The 22,743-nt window shown below is 48.5% G+C and overlaps 1 protein-coding gene across 1 annotated transcript in view; it reads left to right on the forward strand.

Moving 5' to 3' along the window:
• The window catches only part of POLD3 (DNA polymerase delta 3, accessory subunit), a 33,251-nt gene extending 16,556 nt beyond the window's left edge, over nucleotides 1-16,695 (forward strand). Inside the window, exons 8-12 of the mRNA XM_085216618.1 lie at nucleotides 2,189-2,351; nucleotides 3,664-3,776; nucleotides 10,472-10,569; nucleotides 11,396-11,477; nucleotides 14,502-16,695. Of these exons, the coding sequence (XP_085072744.1) occupies nucleotides 2,189-2,351; nucleotides 3,664-3,776; nucleotides 10,472-10,569; nucleotides 11,396-11,477; nucleotides 14,502-14,707 (662 nt within the window). The 3' untranslated portion in view covers nucleotides 14,708-16,695. The remainder of the gene's footprint in view (nucleotides 1-2,188; nucleotides 2,352-3,663; nucleotides 3,777-10,471; nucleotides 10,570-11,395; nucleotides 11,478-14,501) is intronic.
• The last annotated feature ends 6,048 nt before the right edge of the window (nucleotides 16,696-22,743 follow it).

The following is a 22,743-nucleotide window of genomic DNA, read 5'->3' on the forward strand; positions in this document are numbered from 1 at the left end:
CTGGATGTGGCTCTGGGCAGCCTGGGCTGCTGGTTGGTGACCTGCACACAGCAGGGGGTTGGAAGTGGGTGAGCACTGTGCTCCTTTGCAACCCAGGCCATTCTATTCTTCTGCTCTTTTGAACTCAGAGGGGTTAATTTTTTTGGCATGTGGTTCTTAAGGCAAAAATTAAAGAAAAGTTGTAAGAGGAACGTTTCAGACAACAAGCTTGCTGGGTAGAGATCAAATAAGATGACGTATTTGTGCAGACTAACCCAGGAAAGATTTTTAGCTGTTGGCTGGAAGATCAGCTATTGGCAGAATGTTTGCCAAAACCTGTTGCACTGAGCATGTTAATGATGCTCACTTTTCATCACAAATCACTGAGGAGCCTCTAGTTAAGATTTAGGGTTAATTCCTATCCTGCAAACTGCACAGCTGATAATCAGCATAGAAAAATGAGAGATGGTCTTTGCCTTTGAGCAGGGGCTTTGGGTTAGATGGTCTCTGGAGGCTCCTTCCAACTCAAACTGCCCTTGGCTAAAGAAAGCATGCCAAAGCTTTTGATTAGATGTTGGAAAAGCAGTACAGGGCTTTCTTCAAAGATGCTCTTCCAATCAAAAATACCAGGGGATTTAAAGAAGAGTTGCTGGGAAGGAATAAATGGCAAAGATTGCTGTCTAGCAAGCAGCTGTTAAAATCTGCAGGGTACAGTCAATGAACACAGCGTGCAGTGCTGATGGACATCTTTGAGCTCCTGTTTTGGTGCAGCAGATTGCACACAGTGCTTTCAGCCTGAGACTCACAAGTCTAAGGGCACTTACTGCAATTAACTTCATTATGTTCTTACATCTTTGAAGGGCCCTAAACCAAAAGCTCACATTCTAAAAACTCAGGAAGTTGAAATTGCGTGGTGAAGATAACGCAGGATAACTTTGTGGATGTATTTCAGTGACTTCCAGTGGGGATAGGTCCTCTCCTGAGCCCCCAGCAAATAGGGAATGATTATCTGTATAGAAAAGATAGGGTGATTCCAGAGGTAAGATTTATTTCCCACATGTCAGTGTGCCTTTTCTGGCTTCAAAGACTTCACCATTGCCAGAAAGCCCTGAGTTAACAATAGTTGTGTCCTCCAGCCCTGTGCTATCAATGATAAAAAGACAACTATCACTCAGGCTCTTCCTTTGGAGCTGTTTTCCCTCGTTCAGTCAGGCAACCAGCACTGTCCAGGCACTTGATCTCACTACTGGATGCTTTTCCCACCCATTTCCTTGGAACAGGTTGCCCAAGGAGGCTGTGGATGCCCCATCCCTGCAGGCATTCAAGGCCAGGCTGGATGTGGCTCTGGGCAGCCTGGGCTGCTGGTTGGTGACCTGCACACAGCAGGGGGTTGGAACTGGATGAGCACTGTGCTCCTTTGCAACCCAGGCCATTCTGTCATTCTATGATCTCCTGCTGGGGATGATGCAGGCTTCTAAATGACCTCTGCATGTGCCCACACTTAACAGCATTACCTATCAGGTTGATAAATCAGCCTGACTTTTTTACTTGCTGTCCATTCCCACCTTGCTGGTGTTAGCTTAAGCCTTTTGCAGTAGAATTGCCTGTGTTCATGGTGCTGCATAGGCAAAAGAGACTGATTCTTGATGAGATTGGAGCTGAGAAAGAGACAAACTGCTTATACTGGAGCCCACACTCCGTATTTTTAGTAATGTTGCACAGGGTGAAGGCTGCACGCACTTCTCATTGCTTTTCATCAATCCTGATTTCTCTGTTTCTGGGCTCTTCTTGCTCAATTAAAGCTCCAATTTAAAAGGAGTGAACTGAGGAGTGAACTGTGAAGTTGCTTTGCCAAGGGGGATGCATAGAAAAGGGGTGGATTCCCAATCCTTTGTGGTGCCTTACGGTTCTAATAACCATACCAGCTTCTGCCACTGCCTTCCAGCCCTCTTTGCAAAGTTTATGAACTGCTGCAGCACCTTTGACTTGCACTGTGTTTGTGCTGTGCCATCAGGAACAGCAGAAGCAGATCGGCTGCAGACCCAAGCATGTCCTTGTATTCCTCAGCTTGGTCCATCCAGATCCCTTAAAGCTTTTATGCATCATCTGTAGTGCTGTCTGTATTGTTGGTGCACACTGTTTTGCTTAACCCGCTCCTTTATGACTTGTCATATGTACATTCTTTACTTTTTTAATGCTTTATTCACAGATAAACTCAAAGTCAACTCAGTGCCTGAACAGCCAAAGGAGGAAAAAGAAGCTGTCAAGACTTCAGTTCCTGCAACAGAACCAGAGTCATCCCCTAATACCACAGTAGAGAAACCTGGGAGGAAAACAGAGCCTGCTAAAATTCAACAAAAGGACAAAAAGAGGTGGGCCACACTAGTCAGGGTCACTGTCATCTCTCAACCTATTTGCTGATGGCCTTACATTGAACTGGCTGGATGTACAGCGTTGGCTTGCCTCCTCTTCCCAGCTACTAAACAGCATTAAACGTGTCTAAATTTATCTCTCTTAGAATCCTTTCTTAATATGTCTTTTCCATTTAGTGCTGTAGATGCCTCAGGGCCATCTGTGCCTTTGCAAATGGGAAGGGACCCGGTCCAGGTACTGTCCAGTGGGAGGGGATGGCGTTCCATGAGACAGCCTCATGCTGTGAGCAGGCTGAGCACGGACCCCACAGGCAATCTGTGGGGGCTGGCAGGAGCACCTGTGTTGCAGGGAAGGCAGTATATTCCCAAGCTTATATGTACACAGCTCCCAGCACACAAAGTTCTGCTTGTTGATTCCCATAGCAAATGTACTGCTGCTTTCAATGCCGCTGGTTTACTTTGGGCTGAAGCTCCAAGTAAATTTTAAGTTCAACCCTTTGTGTTTAATCCAACCCAAACTGACAGAGACAAAAAATCATTACAGTCTGATGGCTCTCTGGTGGCCTATGAGTAATTAATTGGTGGTCTCAATCTGTTGCTAACTAAATAGGTGAGTGAACCACCCAGCCCACCATGGCAGTTGGTGCTAACTGGTCTTCTTATTGATAGTCCTATTCAGTCCAGGGGCCTGGAAACGGCGTGTTGGCAGCGTGGTGTTGGGAAGGCCACTTGGGCCATAGCAGCTCCATGAGGATACGTGGGCCTTTAGCCTCCAGGCTTGTTAGTCTGACGTGTCTCGCCAACATTAAAAAGAAAGAAGCTATTTTATTTTTCCAGTAGTCTTTAAAAATGGCTCCAGGATTCTGAGACACTACCTCATAGTCAGTCAGTGGCGAGCAGTCTGTCAAAAGAGCTTCTGAGCGATGCTGTTGGGGACATGAGTGTTTGGGAGCCTGAGCTATAGAGACAAGATCAGAAATGCCTGCTTGCCAGCTTGCTCTGGCCAAGCTAGGTGAGGCACTGGGCAAAACACTGAGCTGCAGAGGGGCTGAAGAAGTCCTCCTTGTTTAAGAGAACGGAATATGGGTAAGGTTGAGAGGCTTAAAAATGCCCTTGGACCTCTGTCTGATGGTATGGGTGAGTATACTTCAGCATGTGATGCTCACGTGGTTTTTAGGAGGTACCAGAGGTATTTGATCTCCTTGCTGGCAGCTCTTCTATCAGCAATGTATGCAGTGCATGCAGCATTTTCATGCACACACACAAGGGATGGTGTGTTTTCATTCCTTATTTTAATTTTTCTTTGTGGCAGTAAAATGAAGAGGATGGACAAGTCTGACAACGAGGAGGAAAGAGAGCCCGAAAATCAAAAGAAGAAGAGGAAGAGAATCAAACAACTGGAATCTGACAGCAGTGATGAGGAAGGTAAGAGATGCAAAAACAAGCAGCCATGTGGGTCAGGGGCCTGACTCCAGCAGTGCTCCTATCTGAGGCAGTTGGTCAACGACTGAGGGATTGAGAGAGGGCTGACAACTGTGCAAATGGCTGTAGTTGGAGCTTTCTGGTTTTCTAATGCTGTGAGCGTTCTGGCATTCCGTTGGGGTGCCTCAGTCATTCAGTCTTTGTTTTAGCTTAGCTCAGATCTGGCTGTCTCATCACCAAGTGTGCTGCCCATCATGCTGATGTGTGCAAGGGAGGTTTTGGGAAGATACCGTGCCTTCCAGAGCTGCAGGGCTGGTCATAACCTGTTTGGTTAGTAAGAAATTGTAAAGTGACCTTCCCTTTCCCGGGGTCATTTTTAGCATCTTTATTCTGTCTGTTTATAGAAATGGTTTGGAAGACAGCATTGAAAGCAAGATTTCCAAAAAAATAAATAGAGAAGCTGGAGACAAAACAGCTGAGCCATATCCGATGCGACTCTGCGTCTCCTCGGTGGCTGTTGGCTTTGGTAGGAGTTGGGTGCCCAGAACGTCACAAATTTTGGGCTTATAATGAAGAACAGCAGAGGCAGATTCCAAAGAATTTGGATAATTGAGGTGACAAATGCCGTTCAATATAGATAACTGGAAAATAAGTTGGGGACTGAGTTAGGGAATATGTGCTAAATGGAACAGTCATCCAACAAACTGATCGGGAAAAGAATTCGGAGATCATTATGGGCAAATAATTGAAACCAACAGTGCAGTGTACAGCTCCAGTTATTTAAAAAAAAAAAAAAAAAGGTGAAACAGCTCATAGGTTGTGTTAGGAGAGGGCTGGGATTGCAGAACTGGAGCTGTTTGCTTATTTGCTATGGAGAAACAACCATAAGATGAAGAGAATCTATAACACAAGAATGAAGCTGGATATCTTAGAGGTCTCTGTGCTACCTTAGGCTTGTTTTCATCATTTCTCTTCTGCCCAGCATAATTTCAAGTGATCTCTGTCATCAGGCATCCGTTGCTTCCACTGAAACTATGCCACAGGATGATAAATCTCTCAGGAAGCCATTCTTCATAATCAGCCTTAATTTCATCACATTCCTGTGTGCAGCTCCTTGTTTAGCCCTGAAAAAAAAATATATGTATGCCCACACTCCATGGTATTTATTTCTTTAAATGTTTGTAAGCTGTTTTCTGGTCTTTCCATTTGCTCATCATCACACAGCTTACTGACAAGCTGTGTTGTTGTGCTCTGCAGAGGAAGATTGGAATTACCACTTGATGTGCTGCTCCATGCTGGGCTGGAATCTCTCAGCTCACCAATCCTCTGCTAGTGAGAGCAGGCAAAAAGGAATCCTTTGCTTCAGGGATGGATGGAAAGGTCGTTTTTAGGAGCACGGGAAGCTTGTTGTTTGATCTGCTTTTTGCTGTTGTGACTTAGGGAACCTGGGCCTCGTGTGTTCATGATGGAGTTCTGACACAGCAAGTTTGGGAAGTGACCTCACAGTCTGTTTTCCAAGTCTCCTTCTGTTATAACTCTTTAATATTGTGGGGCAGACCCTCATAAATGGAGGATTGCCTTCCCTAGGGTACTGTGACCTGCTTGCTGCATACCCACTGCTTTTCATAGAATCACAGAATGGTTTGGGTTGGAAGGGACGTCAAGGATGATGAAGCTCCAACCCCCCACCACAGGCAGGGCCACCAACCTCCACATCTCACAGCAGCCCAGGCTGCCCAGGGCCCCATCCAACCTGGCCTTGAACACCTCCAGGGATGGACGGGGATCCACAGCCTCTCTGGGCAGCTGTTCCAGCACCTCACCACTCTCTGAGTAAAGAACTTCCCCCTCACATCCAACCTCCATCTGCCCTCCCTCACCTTCCAACCATTCCCCTTGTCCTGCTGTTATCTCCCCTTTCCAAGAGCTGACTCCCCTCCTGTCTGCAGGCTCCCTTTAGGTCCTGCAGGCTGCACTGAGGTCACCCCGCAGCTTCTCTTCTCCATGCTGAACAAGCCCAACTCCCTCAGCCTGTCTTTGTAGGGAGGTGCTGCAGCCTCTGCTCATCTTTGTGGCTCCTCTGGACCCTCTCCAACAGCTCCCTGTCTTTCTTGTCCTGGGGGCTCCAGCCCTGGACGCAGTGCTGCAGATGGGGCCTCACAAGAGCAGAGCAGAGGGGGACAATCACCTCCCTGTCCCTGCTGGCCACCCCTCTGCTGATGGAGCCCAGGATCCCATTTGCTTTCTGAGCTGCAGGAGCACACTGCTGGCTCATGTTTAGTTTTTCATCCACCAGGACCCCCAGGTCCTTCTCTGCAGGGCTGCTCTCTAGGACTGCTCCTCCCAGTCTGTATAAATGCCTGGGATTCCTCCAGCCCAAGTGCCAAACCTTGCACTTTGCTGTGTTGAACCTCATTAGATTCTCCCAGGCCCACTTTTCAAGTCTGTAGAATCATTTGAGTTGGAAGGGACCTCTAAAGGTCAGGTTGATAACCCAGTTAACTTACTAACCTTGCTCTCTGTAGCTTTAGTCCTTAAAAGAAAGGTTACCTACCCACTACTCACTGGGGAGGGTTCGTTTTTGTTTTTCTCTTATCTAACCTGCTGGAGATGGCTGCAGGAAATTTGATTTTCTTGTCACTGCTGATGCTCTTCCTGCATCATAGTCCTCCGTTCTTTCCATCATGTAGAGAAATAAGCTTGCATTATGTATTGTAAACTTCTGCAAATGACAGTTAGTGTATACAAATCTGCATATTCTACAGATTAGCCTTGTACTGTTCCCTTTTTCAAAAGGGAGAGATTAGAAACCAGAGAGTTCCTGTCTTCCTCCTTTTTTATCGAGTCATAAAATCGTTTGAGTTGGAAGGGAACCCCTAAAGGCCATCAGGTCCCACTCCCTGCAGAGGGACACCCACAGCTCCATCAGTGCTCACAGCCCCATCCCCTGACCTTGGGCATCTGCAACCTGTGCAGTGCCTCACTGCTCTTATTTTCCTCAAATCCAGTCTAAATCTCCCCTGTTTTTGTTTTTGAAAGGATTTCTTTGAAATAGATGGAAACCAAATGGATGTAAAAGTGAAAGCTAGGTAAAACTTTATTTTTTGAATCATAGAATCATAGAATGACTTGGCTTGGAAGGGACCTCAAGGATCATGAAGCTCCATACCCTGCCTGCTTCAACCTCCACATTTAATACCAGCCCAGGCTGCCCAGGGCCCCATCCAACCTGGCCTTGAACACCTCCAGGGATGGGGCAATGTGAATGAACATGCAGCAGCCAGACTTTTAGAGTATTTACCCTTGGAAAGGTTGGAAACGGGTGTCTGCAGAGACCAGGGGCAGTTTTTATCAGCAACATCAGTGAGTAGAATGGGGCCTGGAGTGATACTGTTCTGTGCCACATCCCCATGGGAGCAAGGGAGAGGTGCCATATGCTGCACAGCAGTTGGGAACTGCTGCCAGGCTGGCACAGCTCAGCCACCACCTGTGTAATTCACCCACAGATGATCAAGGGGTAAGTTTTAAATGGGTGAGATGGGAAGCCAAACCACCAGAGGAGCTATCAGAGGCTCCTGGCTCAGCTTCCACTGTTTCCACTAATGAGCCAAACCATTTCCATTGGGTTGGAGCACCTCTCTATGGAGACAGGCTGAGGGAGCTGGGGGTGTTCAGCCTGGAGAAAGGGGAGGGCTGTTGGAAGACCCCACTCTGGCCTTCCAGAGCCTGAAGGGAGCTGATAGATAGGAGGGAAAGACTTTTTACCCAGGCAGATAGAGATAGGGCAAGGAGAAATGACTTTCATTTAAAAGAGGGAGATTTAGGTCAGATGCGAGGAGGAAATTCTGCATTCAGAGAGCAGAGAGGCCCTGGCACTGCTGCCCAGGGAGGCTGGAGGTGCCCGAGGCTGTGGGAGGGGCCCTGGGCAGCCTGAGCTGGTGGGGGGCACCCAGCCTACAACAGGGGTTCGGGTTTGGGAAGGCTTTGAGGTCCCTTCCAAACCAACCATTCTATGATGCTATGATTTCAAGGGTAGTGGGGAGCCCAAAATAAGCTCTTCTTCCACAAGTGTCAGCACATTGTACCAAGCTGAAAATACAGAGAGGGCCATGAGGCACAATCATCTCCATTTAAAATAATTTTTCATTAAAAGTTATATTGGTTTGAGGGTGCCTTAGTCACTGCAGGTTGTTTTGCTTCCAGTGCCAGAATAAACCACACAAGTGTGTCCACAGAGGACAGGAGGTTTGGCAGCTCCAGCTATACCAACACCAGCGCAGTTTCATAGTGTTGACAAGTGTTTTACAGCCACTTTGGAGGGTGATTTCAGTGGCACTGTAACCTACAAACTCTATCAGTTTCAGAGAGCTGCAGCAGAAGCATTAAAGCTTCTCACAGTTTTTCCAGGCAGGGTCAGTGCAAACCAAACAAAGCCAGGATTTACATCTTTGGTACATCCAGTTGCCCAACGTGTATCCATTTCACGCAGCTGTTGCTGGTGAGTAAACTGTGGGCAGCAGCAAGAGGTTGACTCAGGAGTTATCACATGTCAGAGGGCTTTGCCGGCTGCAAGAGGATAACAAAGCAACAGAGCCACAGCTCGATGGTGGTCTGAAGCACTGCCGTGGGAAGGAGGTGTTTTCTGCCTGCCAAAGCTGGGGTAAGTCGTTCAGAGGAGGCTGGGGAATCACCCAAATTTCCCCCAAGCAAAAGCAGTTCAGTTGACCCCGCAAAGACCCCTCAAGCAGAGGCTGACAGCTTTTCACCAGGCTGATTTTTCAGCCCTCCTAGCATACGCACTCCTTACAAATATTTTGCAGTGGATGCAGCCAGCTCGGGTAGCCTGCAGAGTTCGGTGCTGTGCAACCTGTGGGCTTTTCAGCCTGCAGTTGCCATGAGACTGGGAGAAACACTGAGGATTTTGAGTCCTTGTTGCGGTCCCCCAGCAGTTAGCACCTCCAAGCAGGTCCCTTGTTTGACTTTATCTTAGCACAGTTGCCAGACCCGGTGCTTTGGAGCAAGGTGAAATCCCGAGTCATGTTATCCCACTCTGTTTGCATTTCTGTGCCTCGCTTACTGCAGTAGTTAGGAGGCTGAGTCCTCGTTTGAAGAATGTAATTTATTATTGAGCGTTGGCAGCCAACCACCGTTTCGCTTGAGCCCTTCTTAACCTGTGAAGGTCAGCTGGCCGCACGCCTGGCACAGTCGTAACTCTTCACACTGACCTAATCACTTGGGACAGCTACGGATCCAAAATTCATGTTACGACGACAGCGTGAAGGCAGCACTGCAGCCAGCAGGGCTGGGAGGAGAAGCCAAGCAGCGCTCTGTCCTCGCAGCCAGCCGCAGCCTTGTTATTGTTAAGCAATAGGTCAGATGAGGAGTTTCTTCCCCCACATTCCTTGCTCTCCCCCGCAGTTGAGGGCTTGCATGGCAGTATTTCGTAGGTGGACTTGGAGAGGATTCGTTGAAGTCATTTCAATTAGTCACAGTGCTGCTCCTGTCCCCCCCACCCCCACTCCCCTGTTGCCTTGATTTTGCTAAGCTGTCGCAGCTCTGTGCTTCTGCCAGCCCCATAGAAGTGACCTCGACCTTCTGGTACTTATGCGTGCCCTGCTGGTCTCACCCCTGTCTGATGTTGCTGTGAGACCCTTCAGTGTTGGTTTTGCACCGTACAAAGCTGGGGAGGTGGCCCTGAGCATGTGGGGCAGTGCAAGTGTTGGAGGGATTCCAGCATCTCAGTCACTGCATCCATCTGCTGCACAAAGATGAACGCAGTGACAGATGGGAGAATGGACTGAGCTTTTTGGAGTGGTTTGGAGTTTGTTTTTGTTTGTTTTGGTTTTTTTTCCCCGTGGTCTTCCTTAAAATCTTGTGGGGTAGGCAGTATCATGTTTAATTCTTGCATGAATTAAACGAAGGGGGGGGTTTTAAAGTGAGCCAGGGGAGGTTTAGGTTGGATGTGAGGAGGAAGTTTTTCATGCAGAGGGTGGTGAGGCAGTGGAACAGGTTGCCCAAGGAGGCTGTGGATGCCCCATCCCTGCAGGCATTCAAGGCCAGGCTGGATGTGGCTCTGGGCAGCCTGGGCTGCTGGTTGGTGACCTGCACACAGCAGGGGGTTGGAACTGGATGAGCACTGTGCTCCTTTGCAACCCAGGCCATTCTATCATTCTATGAAGGCAGTTTCAAGCTAATAGGGTTGATGGTTTGGGATTTGAAATGCCATTTCTGAAGCAATTACTCTGTTTTGCTACTCAGGGAGAGGCAGAGAAACAGAGGTCACGCAGTGATTTGAGAATATGTAGTCTTAGCCTTGACTCTTGCAATTCCTGTACAGGTTCCAGTCCCTTTTCTTTCTGAACAGGTGAAATACATGCCTGAAACATTCTAATTTTGGTGTTGGTTTTCCAAGCTTGGCTTTCCAAAAATACCAAACATGCTTCTCCCATCCTTGACCATGCTTTCTTCTGGAGCTCCAGCGTGTAGCACCTTGGTGCAGGGTGAGCTGTCGGGTTAGAGATGGCTTCTTGGAATGTGTTGTCTTCAGATCTAAGTTAGAAGTTGTAAATCTCAAGTTAAATTCAAGTTGTAAGCAATTACTCAAAGTTAAATTAGATGGCATGATATGAGACAGTGGTAGAGGCAAGGGGATATTGGACCTGACTGCTGCTAAGGTGTTCATGTGTTCTTCCTGGCAGATGTCCCAGCATCTCCCATACTCGAGGAAGAGAAAGCTCCATCTCCACCACCTCTGGTACCTGCTCTGAAGGCTGAGCTGGAGCCAGCATCTGCTGAGGTAAGATCACATCATGGTGATTAACTTCTGCTTTCATTTGACGTGATGGGCATTGCTCATCCACATCATTTCAGATGCCAAGGGGATGGTCCTGTTCATCTGCCACGTCCATCACATGATCCACCTTGAAAGAATCCATCATGTTCACCACTTCATTCATTACCTAGAGCACAACTTTACTTAAACTCTGATTTTTTTTCTGCTGATATAGCACAGTTTTCTTCCCTTTTATCCTCCTAATGGCTCTATGAATTGTTGCTCACATTTTACACTCTCCCCTGTAAATCTTGGCCTCCGGAGTCGAGGCAGGGCCAGAATGAAACTAGAGAACCTCAGTGTTCAGCTTTGTATCGCTGCTGTGTAAGAGAGGTGGGCTCTAGTTGGCACAAAGTCAACCCCTGAGCTGAAAAAACACGTGTAGCTTTACTGAAAGCACAGCTGTTCGTCACAGCATGCATCCTGGTGTCATGCACACCTTGTTATTTCCTCGTTATTCAGAGGTATAATGAAACAACCCCACACAGCGCTAAACACGTTTCAGAATGTCGTGTGCCCTGCAAGAGGAATGTGCCCCTTGTGCTGGCAGACAGAAGAAGCTGCTGTCTCATTTCAGTTGTTTGGTTTCTCTGAAATTCATCCTGGTGGGATGGGGAGAGCAGTGGCATTAGCAAGACTTAGACTGGGCTATTCTGAGAAGGGAGGGGAATTCACAAAACGTTCTCTATCAGTTTGGTTAGAGAGACTCCTGGGGCGGATGCTTTCGTGCCCTGGGGCCGTGCACAGGGCTTTAACTCTTGATGTCTCACAATCTTGTGATGTCCTTCAGGCTTCAACTGGGGGAAAGAAGAGGAAACGGAAGCGTGTGCTGAAATCCAAAATGTTTGTTGATGAAGAGGAAGGCTGCATGGGTAAGAGTGGCTGTCTCCCACGCTTCTGCGGGTCCAACTTTTATTGCAGTTGTACTGAAGATTTTTTATGGGTCAGCCTCTCATGGGCTTAGGAAGAGGTTCACAGTATCACAACATCACTTTGTTATTCTGCTTTCCACCTCGTGCTCCCAGGTTGAGGTAGCTGCCCTTTCTGTGAAGGTCTGGGTGGAGGTTTCAGAGTTGTTGTTGAAAGCCAGAAGCTTCAAATTGGTCTAACTGCACACTGCTTCCTCCTGTGACCTGGAGAAAGTTGTGTAACACCACTGTGCTCCTTTCCTTCTCTGTATTCTGGCACTGAAGCAGAGCTGCAGGAGTTCAGAATCCTTTTTTTCCTTCAAGGTTTTAAAACTTTAAGAGGGCAAAATGTGGTGGTTTTCTTTTTTTTTTTTTTTTTTTTTTTTTTTTGTAGTGATGTTGTCAACTAAACCATGCGATGTGCCTGGCATTCTTCATCTTAACAGATGTCAAGGGAGCTCAGGCAATTCTAGAAGACCTGTGGCTGTTGCACAGGTTTGTTTTTGTGCACTTTTGCTTGGCCCAGCTTCAGAGCTGCATGCACACGAGTCAACCTGCGTGTTTGCACATATCTGTATGGCCGTGTCTTATGTTTCCTATTGGATTTGTGCATCTCCTTTAAAGAAACAAGGCTGGCACTCAGCAACTAGCTGTGCTGGTAACTGAAATCTCAAGCCCTGGATTTTTGTCAAGGTGTTGGACTTGCACAGGTGTTGCTGACTGATTTGGCTTGTTGTGTTATGGGGTGTTTTTGTGCTCCCATCCCAGATAGAATCATTAAAATGCTTGGAAGGAAAACGGATCAAAAAAGCATGAGCAGGGGACTCAAGTTCAAGAAATCTGCATCCAGAGCTCGCACTAATGAGTGCTCTGGGTTCAGCTTCCAGCAAAGAGTGCTTCTTTCTCTTCAGCCTTTTCCAAATGTACCAGGCTTGGGAAGTCTGCCCACTTTCTCTTCTCCCCGTTCCCAAGAGGTTTTGTAGTCTCTTGTGAAACTCAGACTTGGGGATTTATGGTTCCTATCCACAGCCATTGCATGGAAAGGGAAATGGAAGCCACTGTTGTGCCTTTGGGAGGCAGTGCACCTGGGAAGGCAGGAGGAATGGAACCAGAATACTGAGAGTGGGGAGGTGCTTTTCTCCATACTGGGAACCAACCAGTTCATTGTACAGAACTTGCAGTCTGGTTATTGTCCAGCTTACCCCACTCCTTACCTACCTTTTCCTTGCACAGAACTAACCATCTGAGGGCTAAATAACCCACTGGTCTCCTAGGCTGTTGTAAGTTGTTGGTATTCTTTGAAAGACAGCTTTTCTTTTCCCTCCTTGATGTCCACAAGGACAGTGGTACAGAGACATTAAATCCTAATGTTGGAGTTAGGCTGTCCTTTTTATTTCTCCACACTTTGAAGTGGCCATTTTCACAATAGCTGCAATAGTGAGGAATTGGTGTCAAAAAGCAAAACTAATTTAGGGATTAGCCCTGAGGGAAATTGAGCAAGTGTCTGTGGAGCTGGGCTTAAGGCATGTTACCATGCATCAGCAGGGACGCAGCCAAGTGCATGCTCTTAGCCTGTAGCAAAGGGGAATTGCTGAGATTTAAGCTTATGCATCTCTACCTCACAGTTTCTAAAGCTTGAAGGACGCACGTGGATTTCGGTATTGGAATAAATACGTCTCCATTGTAGGCAAGTTGGTTGTATGGCACTGGTTTAAGTTAAAGCTCGCACGCATAACTTGAGTTATGGTGATGCAGCACATCTGGCTGAGCTGAGGATCAACAATCCATTGGTATGGCCTGCCACAAGCACAGAATTCTTATATTCATTTGCAATCTCACTAGAAGAAACAACGTAAACTGTTATTTCGTAATTGGAGGGGATTAAGCACGTGCTTTGTTACCAACAATTACCGACAGGGTGACAGCGCTGTAAGTCTTTCAAGCTCAGTAACCGGCCAGCAATCTGCTAACGCTGCTCCCTCAGAGGTCAGTTCCCTCTGCAGGAAGTCAGCATGGATTTATGGTCCCTGTCTGAGCATCTGCTCTCTGCAGAGCAGGATTTCATACTGTTCCTCTTCGCAGACCGGTTACGTAGAAATCCTTACGTGGTTTGATGCATTAACACAACAGGAAGCTAATTTCCCAGAAGAATAGTAGTTAGGACGTGTGTTTAAAAGAGTACAGTTGCTAAAGAGAAATGGTTTACTAGAAGAATACCAGAGCACTGCTGGGAAGGCTGATACAACATTTACTAGTATCTAATGATGGCTTTTGTCAGTACAACAGACTCAGTTTCATTTCAGTGAGTGCTGCTTTATGTCCCTTAGCTTTCCATCGTGGGATGCTGACTGTAACAAGCCAGCAATCCCATTCAGTAATAGTCCTTGATTTTGGTGATAGGTTTAGTTTTGTGGTCTTTTTAAGGCATTTCTTTATTTTTTTGCCCTGTTTGCCCTCCTGCGTTGAGGAAGCCGCCAATGGAGTTCTGTGCCCCTCTTCTCAGTGTGTTGGCTTTGCTTTTCCCCAGCCATCTGATGCACACCAGTGGCCCTTGAATCTTGAAGAGGGTGATGCTTGAATGGGTTTGGAACAGGAGCTGTCTTCCAAGGAGCCCTTTCCAGTGGGAGGCTGCTGGTGTTTAAGGTGCATATGGCCTGCAAGAGAACATCCCTGGGGGCGCCAGCTCATTTTGAAAGAGCTGGACGGTGTTCAAGCTCCCAGCTCATCCATCTACTATCTGCTGCTTAGGAAAGAAGGAGGTCAGTTTGACTCTGTGGAGACAGTTTAACCCAGCGTGTACAAAACCAGCCTGGTCATCTGAATGTACTGTATAACCTTGAGGGTTGGACTTAATTCCCATACCTGGCATGTGCTCCTTGAACCACAATGCTCGTTTCCAGAAGTGCAGTGGGAAGGCTGCAGGGGGGACGCTGCTGCTCTTCAGCACATATGCTTAACCAGCACCATCTGTTCTTCTCTTTTAACTAGTGACTGAGAAGGTTTACGAGAGCGAATCCTGTACAGACAGCGAGGATGACTTCGCCAAGACCAAGCCACCAGCTGCCCCCAAGCAACCTGCACTGCCTGTGAAGAAAGAACCAAAGGAAGAGAGGAAGAACCAGAAGAAAGGGGCAGCCACCGCCAGCAGAGCCAACAAACAGGTCTCCATCATGGGCTTCTTTCAGAAGAAATGAGCTGACTCTTTCCCCCGCTCCCTTTGGCAGCTTGAGAGTGTTGTTCTCTTTGCATGGCTCTCTGAAAGCTGCTGCACAGGAGGAGGACAACATGCAATCTTCCATTACGTAAGATATCTTGCTTACTGTGTAAGTAAGCCCTTTGGACTACATTTTGTATTGGGAAGAAGTTTTATCTGTTACTGCAATAACTTCAGTCTTCACTATTAAGCTGTGTGAAAATCACCACCTGGATGCGACATCTGGACTGAACTCTTGAAAGGCTGTTCATCTATTTACATGACATTTTATTTTATTTTTTTTTAAGATGGCCTTTTAGCAGCTTGGTGTTAAAGGCCCATTCCACAAGTGGTAGATGGACTCCACTGGGAGTCAAGTTCTGGCATCCTCTTGTTTTTTCCCTTTTGTTTTTTTTCCCTCCCTGTTTTTACACCCCCAGTTCTCCACATTGATCCAAATGTTCACGTTGGTGAAAAACTGCAATGTAGCAGGTCTTCAGGCACACACACACAGATATTGAACATCTGCTTCAGCTTGAACTGAATGAAACAAACTTAATTTTCCCCCTGTGGCTGGTAAATAGTTTTTGCTCTGCCTTTCGTAACCTTCTTTTGGACAAAGCGGCGCATATAAAATTCTCTTACCCTTTTCTTCCTTGAGCATATCCTCTGTAAATTGCTCAGAAGCCTAATTATAGAGCAAGGCACTGTTGGTGCTCTGTCCCTGCAAAAACATCTTAAAGGCTTCCCACACAATTGGCTCTGGTGGAACTGGGGGAAGGCTGTGCTCTTATTGGGAAAGCAGCGGTATCTGTAACCCTGAAAGTTAACGAGTCAAAGGGGAGAGGGTGTTCAGAGGGCTCTCCTGGTAGACCAAGGTCAGGTGTCCTTGTCTGTGAGGAACTGCACGCAGCTTTGTGTTTTTGTTGGGCCTGGTTTGCTGCTGAAGTGTTTTACAGGCACAAACCAGACACCATCGAGTTGTTTTCTAGGACATCTCGTCAGCCGCCTCTGGAGGAAGTGTTGCAGCAAATGGTTCTGAGAAACCAGTTATTGGAGGTGAAGAAAGCACTGCAGACCTTTTGATTAGAAATAACTCCTCCATTTGGATGCCTTCTGTCGTTTGGTGCTAAGATTTATATTGTAAAAGAGGTTTTCCAGAGGATGGGCGCTCAGCATTTCTGAAACGTTGTTGGTGAGGTCTCAGGTGGGCAACTGATGGGGTCAGTGGTTGTTTCTGGGTGTTGTTAGGCTGGTGTTCATATTGCCATGTACGTACATAGTGATACACAGAGTGTTTGTGGTGGCACAAAGGTCTGAAGAGCGTAAACCAAGGGGGAGATGTTTTAGGCAGACAGCTGGAAGCATTCTGACCTCTGGATAGCAAGAGGACCAACTCATCAATTAGAACGGCAATCATTCTGGCTGAGTGATCAAGCTGGTGGCTCACAAAATGGGAATGCACACCTAATAGTGATCAACAGTTGGTTCGGTTACAGTTGGATCACCCCAAGCAGCCTGGACCCTCAGCAGATGGGAGAGGATCTCCTTAAACAGCCCTTGTGCACATGGCTGATCCCAGCTGGATGGGTTTGGATGCTCAACAGATGGATCACTGCAGGTGGGGGATTGAGGGTAACCTCACTCTCCAGCATCCTCCTCTTGCAGCTCTGGACTCTCTGAACTGGAAACTTACAGGAAAAATAAGGGTAGGAAGCAGGAGGGCAGGCAGAACTGGCACCAGCACCCAACCAGAGCCAACTGCACAGCTGGAGGAGGTGGGATGCTTTCAAAGTATGTTTTAGTGATGTGTGCAGCAGAGATCCATGGGGAGAAGTAATGAAGGACCTCATTTGGTATGGAGGCCACCACTTAGTGTGTTGCTTTTCTTGGTGGAGTCAGGGGTATATTTTGAAAAGTAATAAGTAACAAAATGTTAAATACAGATTTTTGTCTTTTTTATTCATTAAAAGATGTGCTCCATCCTGATTTTTCAGTGGTTGCTTGACCACACGGAGGAGCCTACATGAAATAGGTGAAGAGTTCTTCCATCCAATAAACTCATCATTGTAGGTCACCCAGGTGGAAAACACCTCAAGCTACTGAAGTCTGCATTGAACTCAGAGCCTTGGGCTGTCTCCTCAGGTCTTATTTCCATGACAAATTCTGCAAGGATGTGGTGTTCTTGCACCTCACCTGCTCTGTACCAGAACAGTGGTCCTCTCGCTGGAGCTCGCTGCTCCACCCCAACCCCATATAACCAGCTCAACGTCATACACCACTTCCTCAGGAAAATGACTTAATGTCTGCAGCAGGACATAGGCGAACTTCAGGCTTCCAAAATCATGATCTCATGTTCCCCCTCCTGCACTGCACAGCTCTGCCAGCCCCACGGGGGCCTCGGGTCCCTGGATGCCCCTTGGGTGAGGCTGGAGCGTTCCTGCATGCTGCATGGAGTGCAGGAGCAAGTAAGGGGAATGGGTTAAAGGTTAAAGGAAGATTCTCTCTCTGTGGATGCAGGGGTCCGGCTGTGGGAGACCTGGCTCATGACACAGCCCAGTCCCTTCCCTCCTGGATGGGTTTTTATCTAATGAGATGAATTTTTACATCTCTGTCTCCACCTCTGTGAGCTGCTGTCACCTGCACGGCTCCCTGCAATGGAGGTGCAAGGGGAAAAGAGAGGAAATCTCTGCATCTGCCTTCCAGCCATTTCTGCACACTCAGGAGGACAGAACCTTTAACAGGCACGGGGAGGTGTTGGTTAATGTCATCTGCTAAGTAGCACATTTTTAATGGCTTTTAGTTGGATGTTAAGGCAGAGGGAGCTTCGTCCTTGTTCTACTGGTGGGGAAAGAAGTTGGAGAAGTTGCACCATCCAATGTCAGACATAAAACCATTGGTACCCCTCTTGGGCAAGGTGGTGTTGAACCAGCAGCTGCATGTGCCCTGCTTCAAAACACTGCTTCTGAGGAAGAAATCCTTATCTTGTTTGCAAAAGTAGCTGGGATGCTGATTTAAAGCTTCCCGTGCTGCAAGGAGGCAGAGCCTGCTTGGAAAACCTGGCTGCCCTTTATCTGGTTAAACACTGCATGCTGCAGGGAAAATGGGAGCTGAGGGCACAGCCCATAACCATCAGGGCGAAGGCGAGCAGCGCTGCACCGCCGACTTGTTTTGTTCTCCCAGCACGGCTGCAGCTCCAGAGCAAGGAGCACAGGGCCTTAAAAGGAAACAAAACTCTGCCTGGAGGAGCTGAGCAGTGGTGGAGGGGAGAGCGGACGTGTGCCAGCGCCGGGCCATGCGTCAGCACCTTGCCTGGGGAAGGTCCCTTGCTGCTGGACCATGCAGTGCTGCTAGCTTTCCCCTTCTTTCTGCTTTTCAAGCTGAAGGGATAAGGACTTGAGGACATCTGCATCCTTCATACTGTGCTTTAAGCACTTAGAGCATCCTTCCTGGCTCCCGTGTCCCACAGAGGCTTTGCAGCACGTCATCCTGCAGAGTCCTACCTGCTGTGATGGATGCCGACACCTGTCTCTTCTCTTTGGTTGTTTTAAGGAATGTTGTAGGAGGTTCTGCCCATGTGCATACCATCACATTGGCAGGTCCGTCCATCCCCCGTGGCAGGGAGATGTTCTGGGGGTTCTGAGCCAAAGAACTGCTTTGGATTGGGATCATGGAATGATGGAATCGGGACATTAAGACTCAGTGGTCTTTGGTAACCTCCAAACTGCCCTTTTGCCAACAGCATCCCAGTGAGGGTGGGGAAGTCTCAAACCCAAAATTGATCCATATCTCAATGCTGAGCACTCCCTTCTTGGGTTCTGATCATCCCACTGCAATGCTGAGCATCCTTCAGCCTCAGTGCTCAGCACCTTCCTTTGACGTTGACCATCCCACCTTGATGCTGAGCATTCTCCCTTTGGGCCAAGCACCCACTTAGGTGCTGAGCATCCCACCTTGATGCTGAGCATCCCTAGCCATAGTGCTCAGCGCCTTGCTTGGGCACTGAGCATCTCACCTTGATTCTGAACTTCCTTTGGGATAGAGTATCTCCTTGGGTGCTGAGCATCCCCTAGCCTCAGTGCTCAGCACCTTGCTTGGATGTTGACCATCCCACCTTGTTGCTGAGCACCTTCCCTTGGGGCTGAGCATCCACCTTGATACTGAGCATCCCACCTTATGGTGACCATCCCACCTTGAGTCTGAGCATCCTCTCTTGGATCTCAGCATCCCCCAGCCTCAGTGCTCAACACCTTGCTTGGATGTTGACCATCCCACCTTGATGCTGAGCATCTTCCCTGGGGATAGAGAACCCACTTAGGTGCTGAGCATCCCAATCAGTGCTGAGCACCCTACTGGCACTGAACCCTGCAGTCCTTTGGTGGAGGTCGCAGCGGCCACATCCACAGCACCCGGTGGCCCATGATGTCCCATCTCCATGAGCTGTCCTGACACTTGTTTACTCCCAACATCCCGCTGCACAGCTTCACCCCAGCTCTTCCTGGGCTGGTGGCTGAAAAGTGGCTATTTTTAACCTGTTAAAAATAGAAAGTCTCAGAGCACGACGGCTCCTGTTTTTCCATTCCCTCCTCATTTCATCGCACAGCGAAGGAGCCGGGCTGTGCCGGGGGCGGTGGGAACCCGTAAACAGGCACCAGCAAAACGGGGGGGAAAAAAGAGAAAAAACCTCAATAAAACGGCCGTCCACCTTTTGCACGGAGCCTTATTTGGTATTTTCATGAAAAGTTATATCTTTGCACTGTAAAAAGTGCCACTTATTACTCATGCTTTACTAGGTAAGCGTATTTTCCTTGGCAGCAAGTGCGTTTGGGGTGGGTTTTTTTTTTTTTTTTTCACTTCTCTGCTCCCGTACAAACCATTTCGAAGGGCTCATTAGTCTCTCTCCATCAGAACTGGCACTTTCTGCTGCTGTCTGGAGGACCGGCTCTATTAAACCCAAGACAGAACCTCTGTTTGTTCGGCAAATGTGAGCCTTGACTGCACGGGGCCGTAAAAACGCGGTGTCCCCATACGGTGCACACAGGGCTGCCTTTCAGCGTGGCCCCATTAAAGTGCCACTCAGACGTGGCCCAAGGTCTGCCTTGTTCCCCGCTTGGTCATTGACATTAGGTGAAAAATTACGTTTTTCCCCTTTTGCTTCTTAATTTTGAGGAGAAAATGAGGATTGGCCCGACACACCTGGGTGGAGCGATTTGGGAAGATGACTGCAGGAGGCACAGGGGACAAGATGCCAACCATCATTGTGTCCCCAGCCCCATAGCTGTGTCTTCATTGTCACTCTGTGCCCATGGCCATCACTCCATCCATATACCAACATCACCCTGTCCCCATGTCACTAATGGATAGATGTCATCCCAACCTACGGTCACTACGATGCATGGATGTCACTTTGTCACTGATATATGGATGTCACTCCATTCTCCAGTCACCACAATGTGTGGATGTCACCCCATCCCCAACATATGGATGTCGTTCCATCCTACAGTCACTATGATGCATGGATGTCACTGCATCCTACAGTCACTATGATGCATGGATGTCATCCTGTCCCCATAATCACTACATGGAAGTCACCCTGTCCCCATTGTCACTACATGGGCATCATCCTGTCCCCACGTGCACAGATCCGCCTGTCCCTGTGGTCACTACACACACAAGGTCACCACCCCACCCCATGGTCACCCCTCACAAAATGGTGCCACTATGCGCACCCCATCCCCAGTATGTGCACTTTGTCCCTGTGGTGACAGCATCTATATGAGTTTCACCTTGTCCCCGTAAACACAGATGTCACTGTATTCCCATGGTCACCGCATATGCACAGATATCACTTTGTCCCCAAGGTCCCAGCACACACACGGGCCTCATTTTATCCCCAGGATCTTAGCACATCCCTGGATATTACCTCGTTCTCATGGTCACCACATGAACATGGACTCCCATGGTCAGGATAGGCACAGGAACATCACCTTGTCCCCAGGGTCCTGGCACTCACTTGGATATCACCCTGTTCCTACGGCCACCACATTCATAGGCGTCATGCTGTCCCCATGGCCACTACATAAACATGGACACCACCTTGTCCCCAGGGTCCCTGCACTCACATGGACATTGCTTTGTCCCCGTGGTCGTTACATAGACATGAGTGTCCCCTTGTCCTCATGGATACAGATATATGGACACCAATTTGCCCCCAGGGTCCCTGCACTCACAAGGACATCACACACTGTGTCATAAACCATAAATTATAAAACCATGACATGCAGTCCCCGTGGTCTCTGCACATCTATGGGCATCATCCTGTCCCCACAGCCATTACGTTCACTTTGTCCTCATGATCTCTACAGATACACAGACATCACCTTGTCCCCAGGGTCCCAGCACTCATCTGGACATAGAACCATGGAATGGTTTGGTTTGGATGGGACCCTTAAGATCATCTAGTTCCAATCCCCCTGCTATAGGCAGGGACACCTCCCTCTAGACCAGGTATGTCAATGCCCCATCCGTCATCTTGTCTCTGTAATGACATGGGTGTCCTTTTGTCCCCATGCTCACCAATAGACACGGGTGCCCTCTTGTCCCCATGCTCACTACAAAGACATGGGTGTCCTTTTGTCCCCATGCTCACTACAAAGACATGGGTGTCCCCTTGTCCCCATGCTCACCAATAGACACGGGTGTCCTTTTGTCCCCATGCTCACTACAAAGACATGGGTGTCCCCTTGTCCCCATGCTCACCAATAGACATGGGTGTCCCCTTGTCCCCATGCTCACTACAAAGACATGGGTGTCCCCTTGTCCCCATGCTCACCAATAGACATGGGTGTCCCCTTGTCCCCATGCTCATTACAAAGACACGGGTGTCCTTTTGTCCCTATGCTCACTACAAAGACATGGGTGTCCTCTTGTCCCCATGCTCACCAATAGACATGGGTGTCCTGTTGTCCCCATGCTCACCAATAGACACAGGTGTCCTGTTGTCCCCATGCTCATTACAAAGACATGGGTGTCCTCTTGTCCCCATGCTCACCAATAGACACGAGTGTCCTCTTGTCCCCATGCTCATTACACAGACATGAGTGTCCTCTTGTCCCCATGCTCACCAATAGACATGGGTGTCCTTTTGTTCCCATGCTCACCAATAGACACTGGTGTCCCCTTGTCCCCACGCTCACTACAAAGACATGGGTGTCCTTTTGTCCCCATGCTCACTACAAAGACATGGGTGTCCTCTTGTCCCCGTGCTCACCAATAGACATGGGCGTCCTCTTTTCTCCATGCTCACCAATAGACATGAGTGTCCCCTTGTCCCCATGTTCACCACACAGACATGGGCATCCCCTTGTCCCCATGCTCATTACACAGACATGGGTGTCCCCTTGTCCCCATATTCACTACACAGACATGGGCGTCCCCTTGTCCCCATGCTCATTACACAGACATGAGTGTCCCCTTGTCCCCATATTCACCACATAGACATGGGCATCCCCTTGTCCCCATGCTCACTACACAGACATGGGTGTCCTCTTGTCTCCATGCACACTAATAGGCATGGTACCCCCTTGTCCCCATGCTCACTACACAGACATGGGCATCCCCTTGTCCCCTCACTACCCACACCCCAATACCACCACACGTCATCCTCTACCTCTCACCAGCACCAACATCCCATGGGCACATGCACCCCCTTGCCCAGCCAGGGGGACCCAAGTGGCCATGGGAGCACTGCCACCATCTCAGTCCTGCTGCCACGTCCCTCTCCACCCCGCGGCCGCCTGGCCCCCAGCCTGGAGCTCGGCGCGAGCCGCGGTTCCCAGCCGCCCTAAAAGCCAGCTTTGTGTTTTACAGCCGGGCCCTCATTGGCATACGATTTTAATTAGAGTCTGGTTACACGGCTCGGCAGATGTGGAATGTATTTCTTAGCCCAGGTGGAATAAATCTATTGCCATAAAAACCAACCTCCCCCCCTCCTCACCCCCCCGTTATTAAATTCTCCCTCCTAAATAGCTCAGTATT

The sequence above is a fragment of the Meleagris gallopavo genome, chromosome 1 (assembly GCF_905368555.1).
Source record: "Meleagris gallopavo chromosome 1, MGAL_WU_HG_1.1, whole genome shotgun sequence".
NCBI classification, from domain to species: Eukaryota; Metazoa; Chordata; class Aves; order Galliformes; family Phasianidae; genus Meleagris; species Meleagris gallopavo.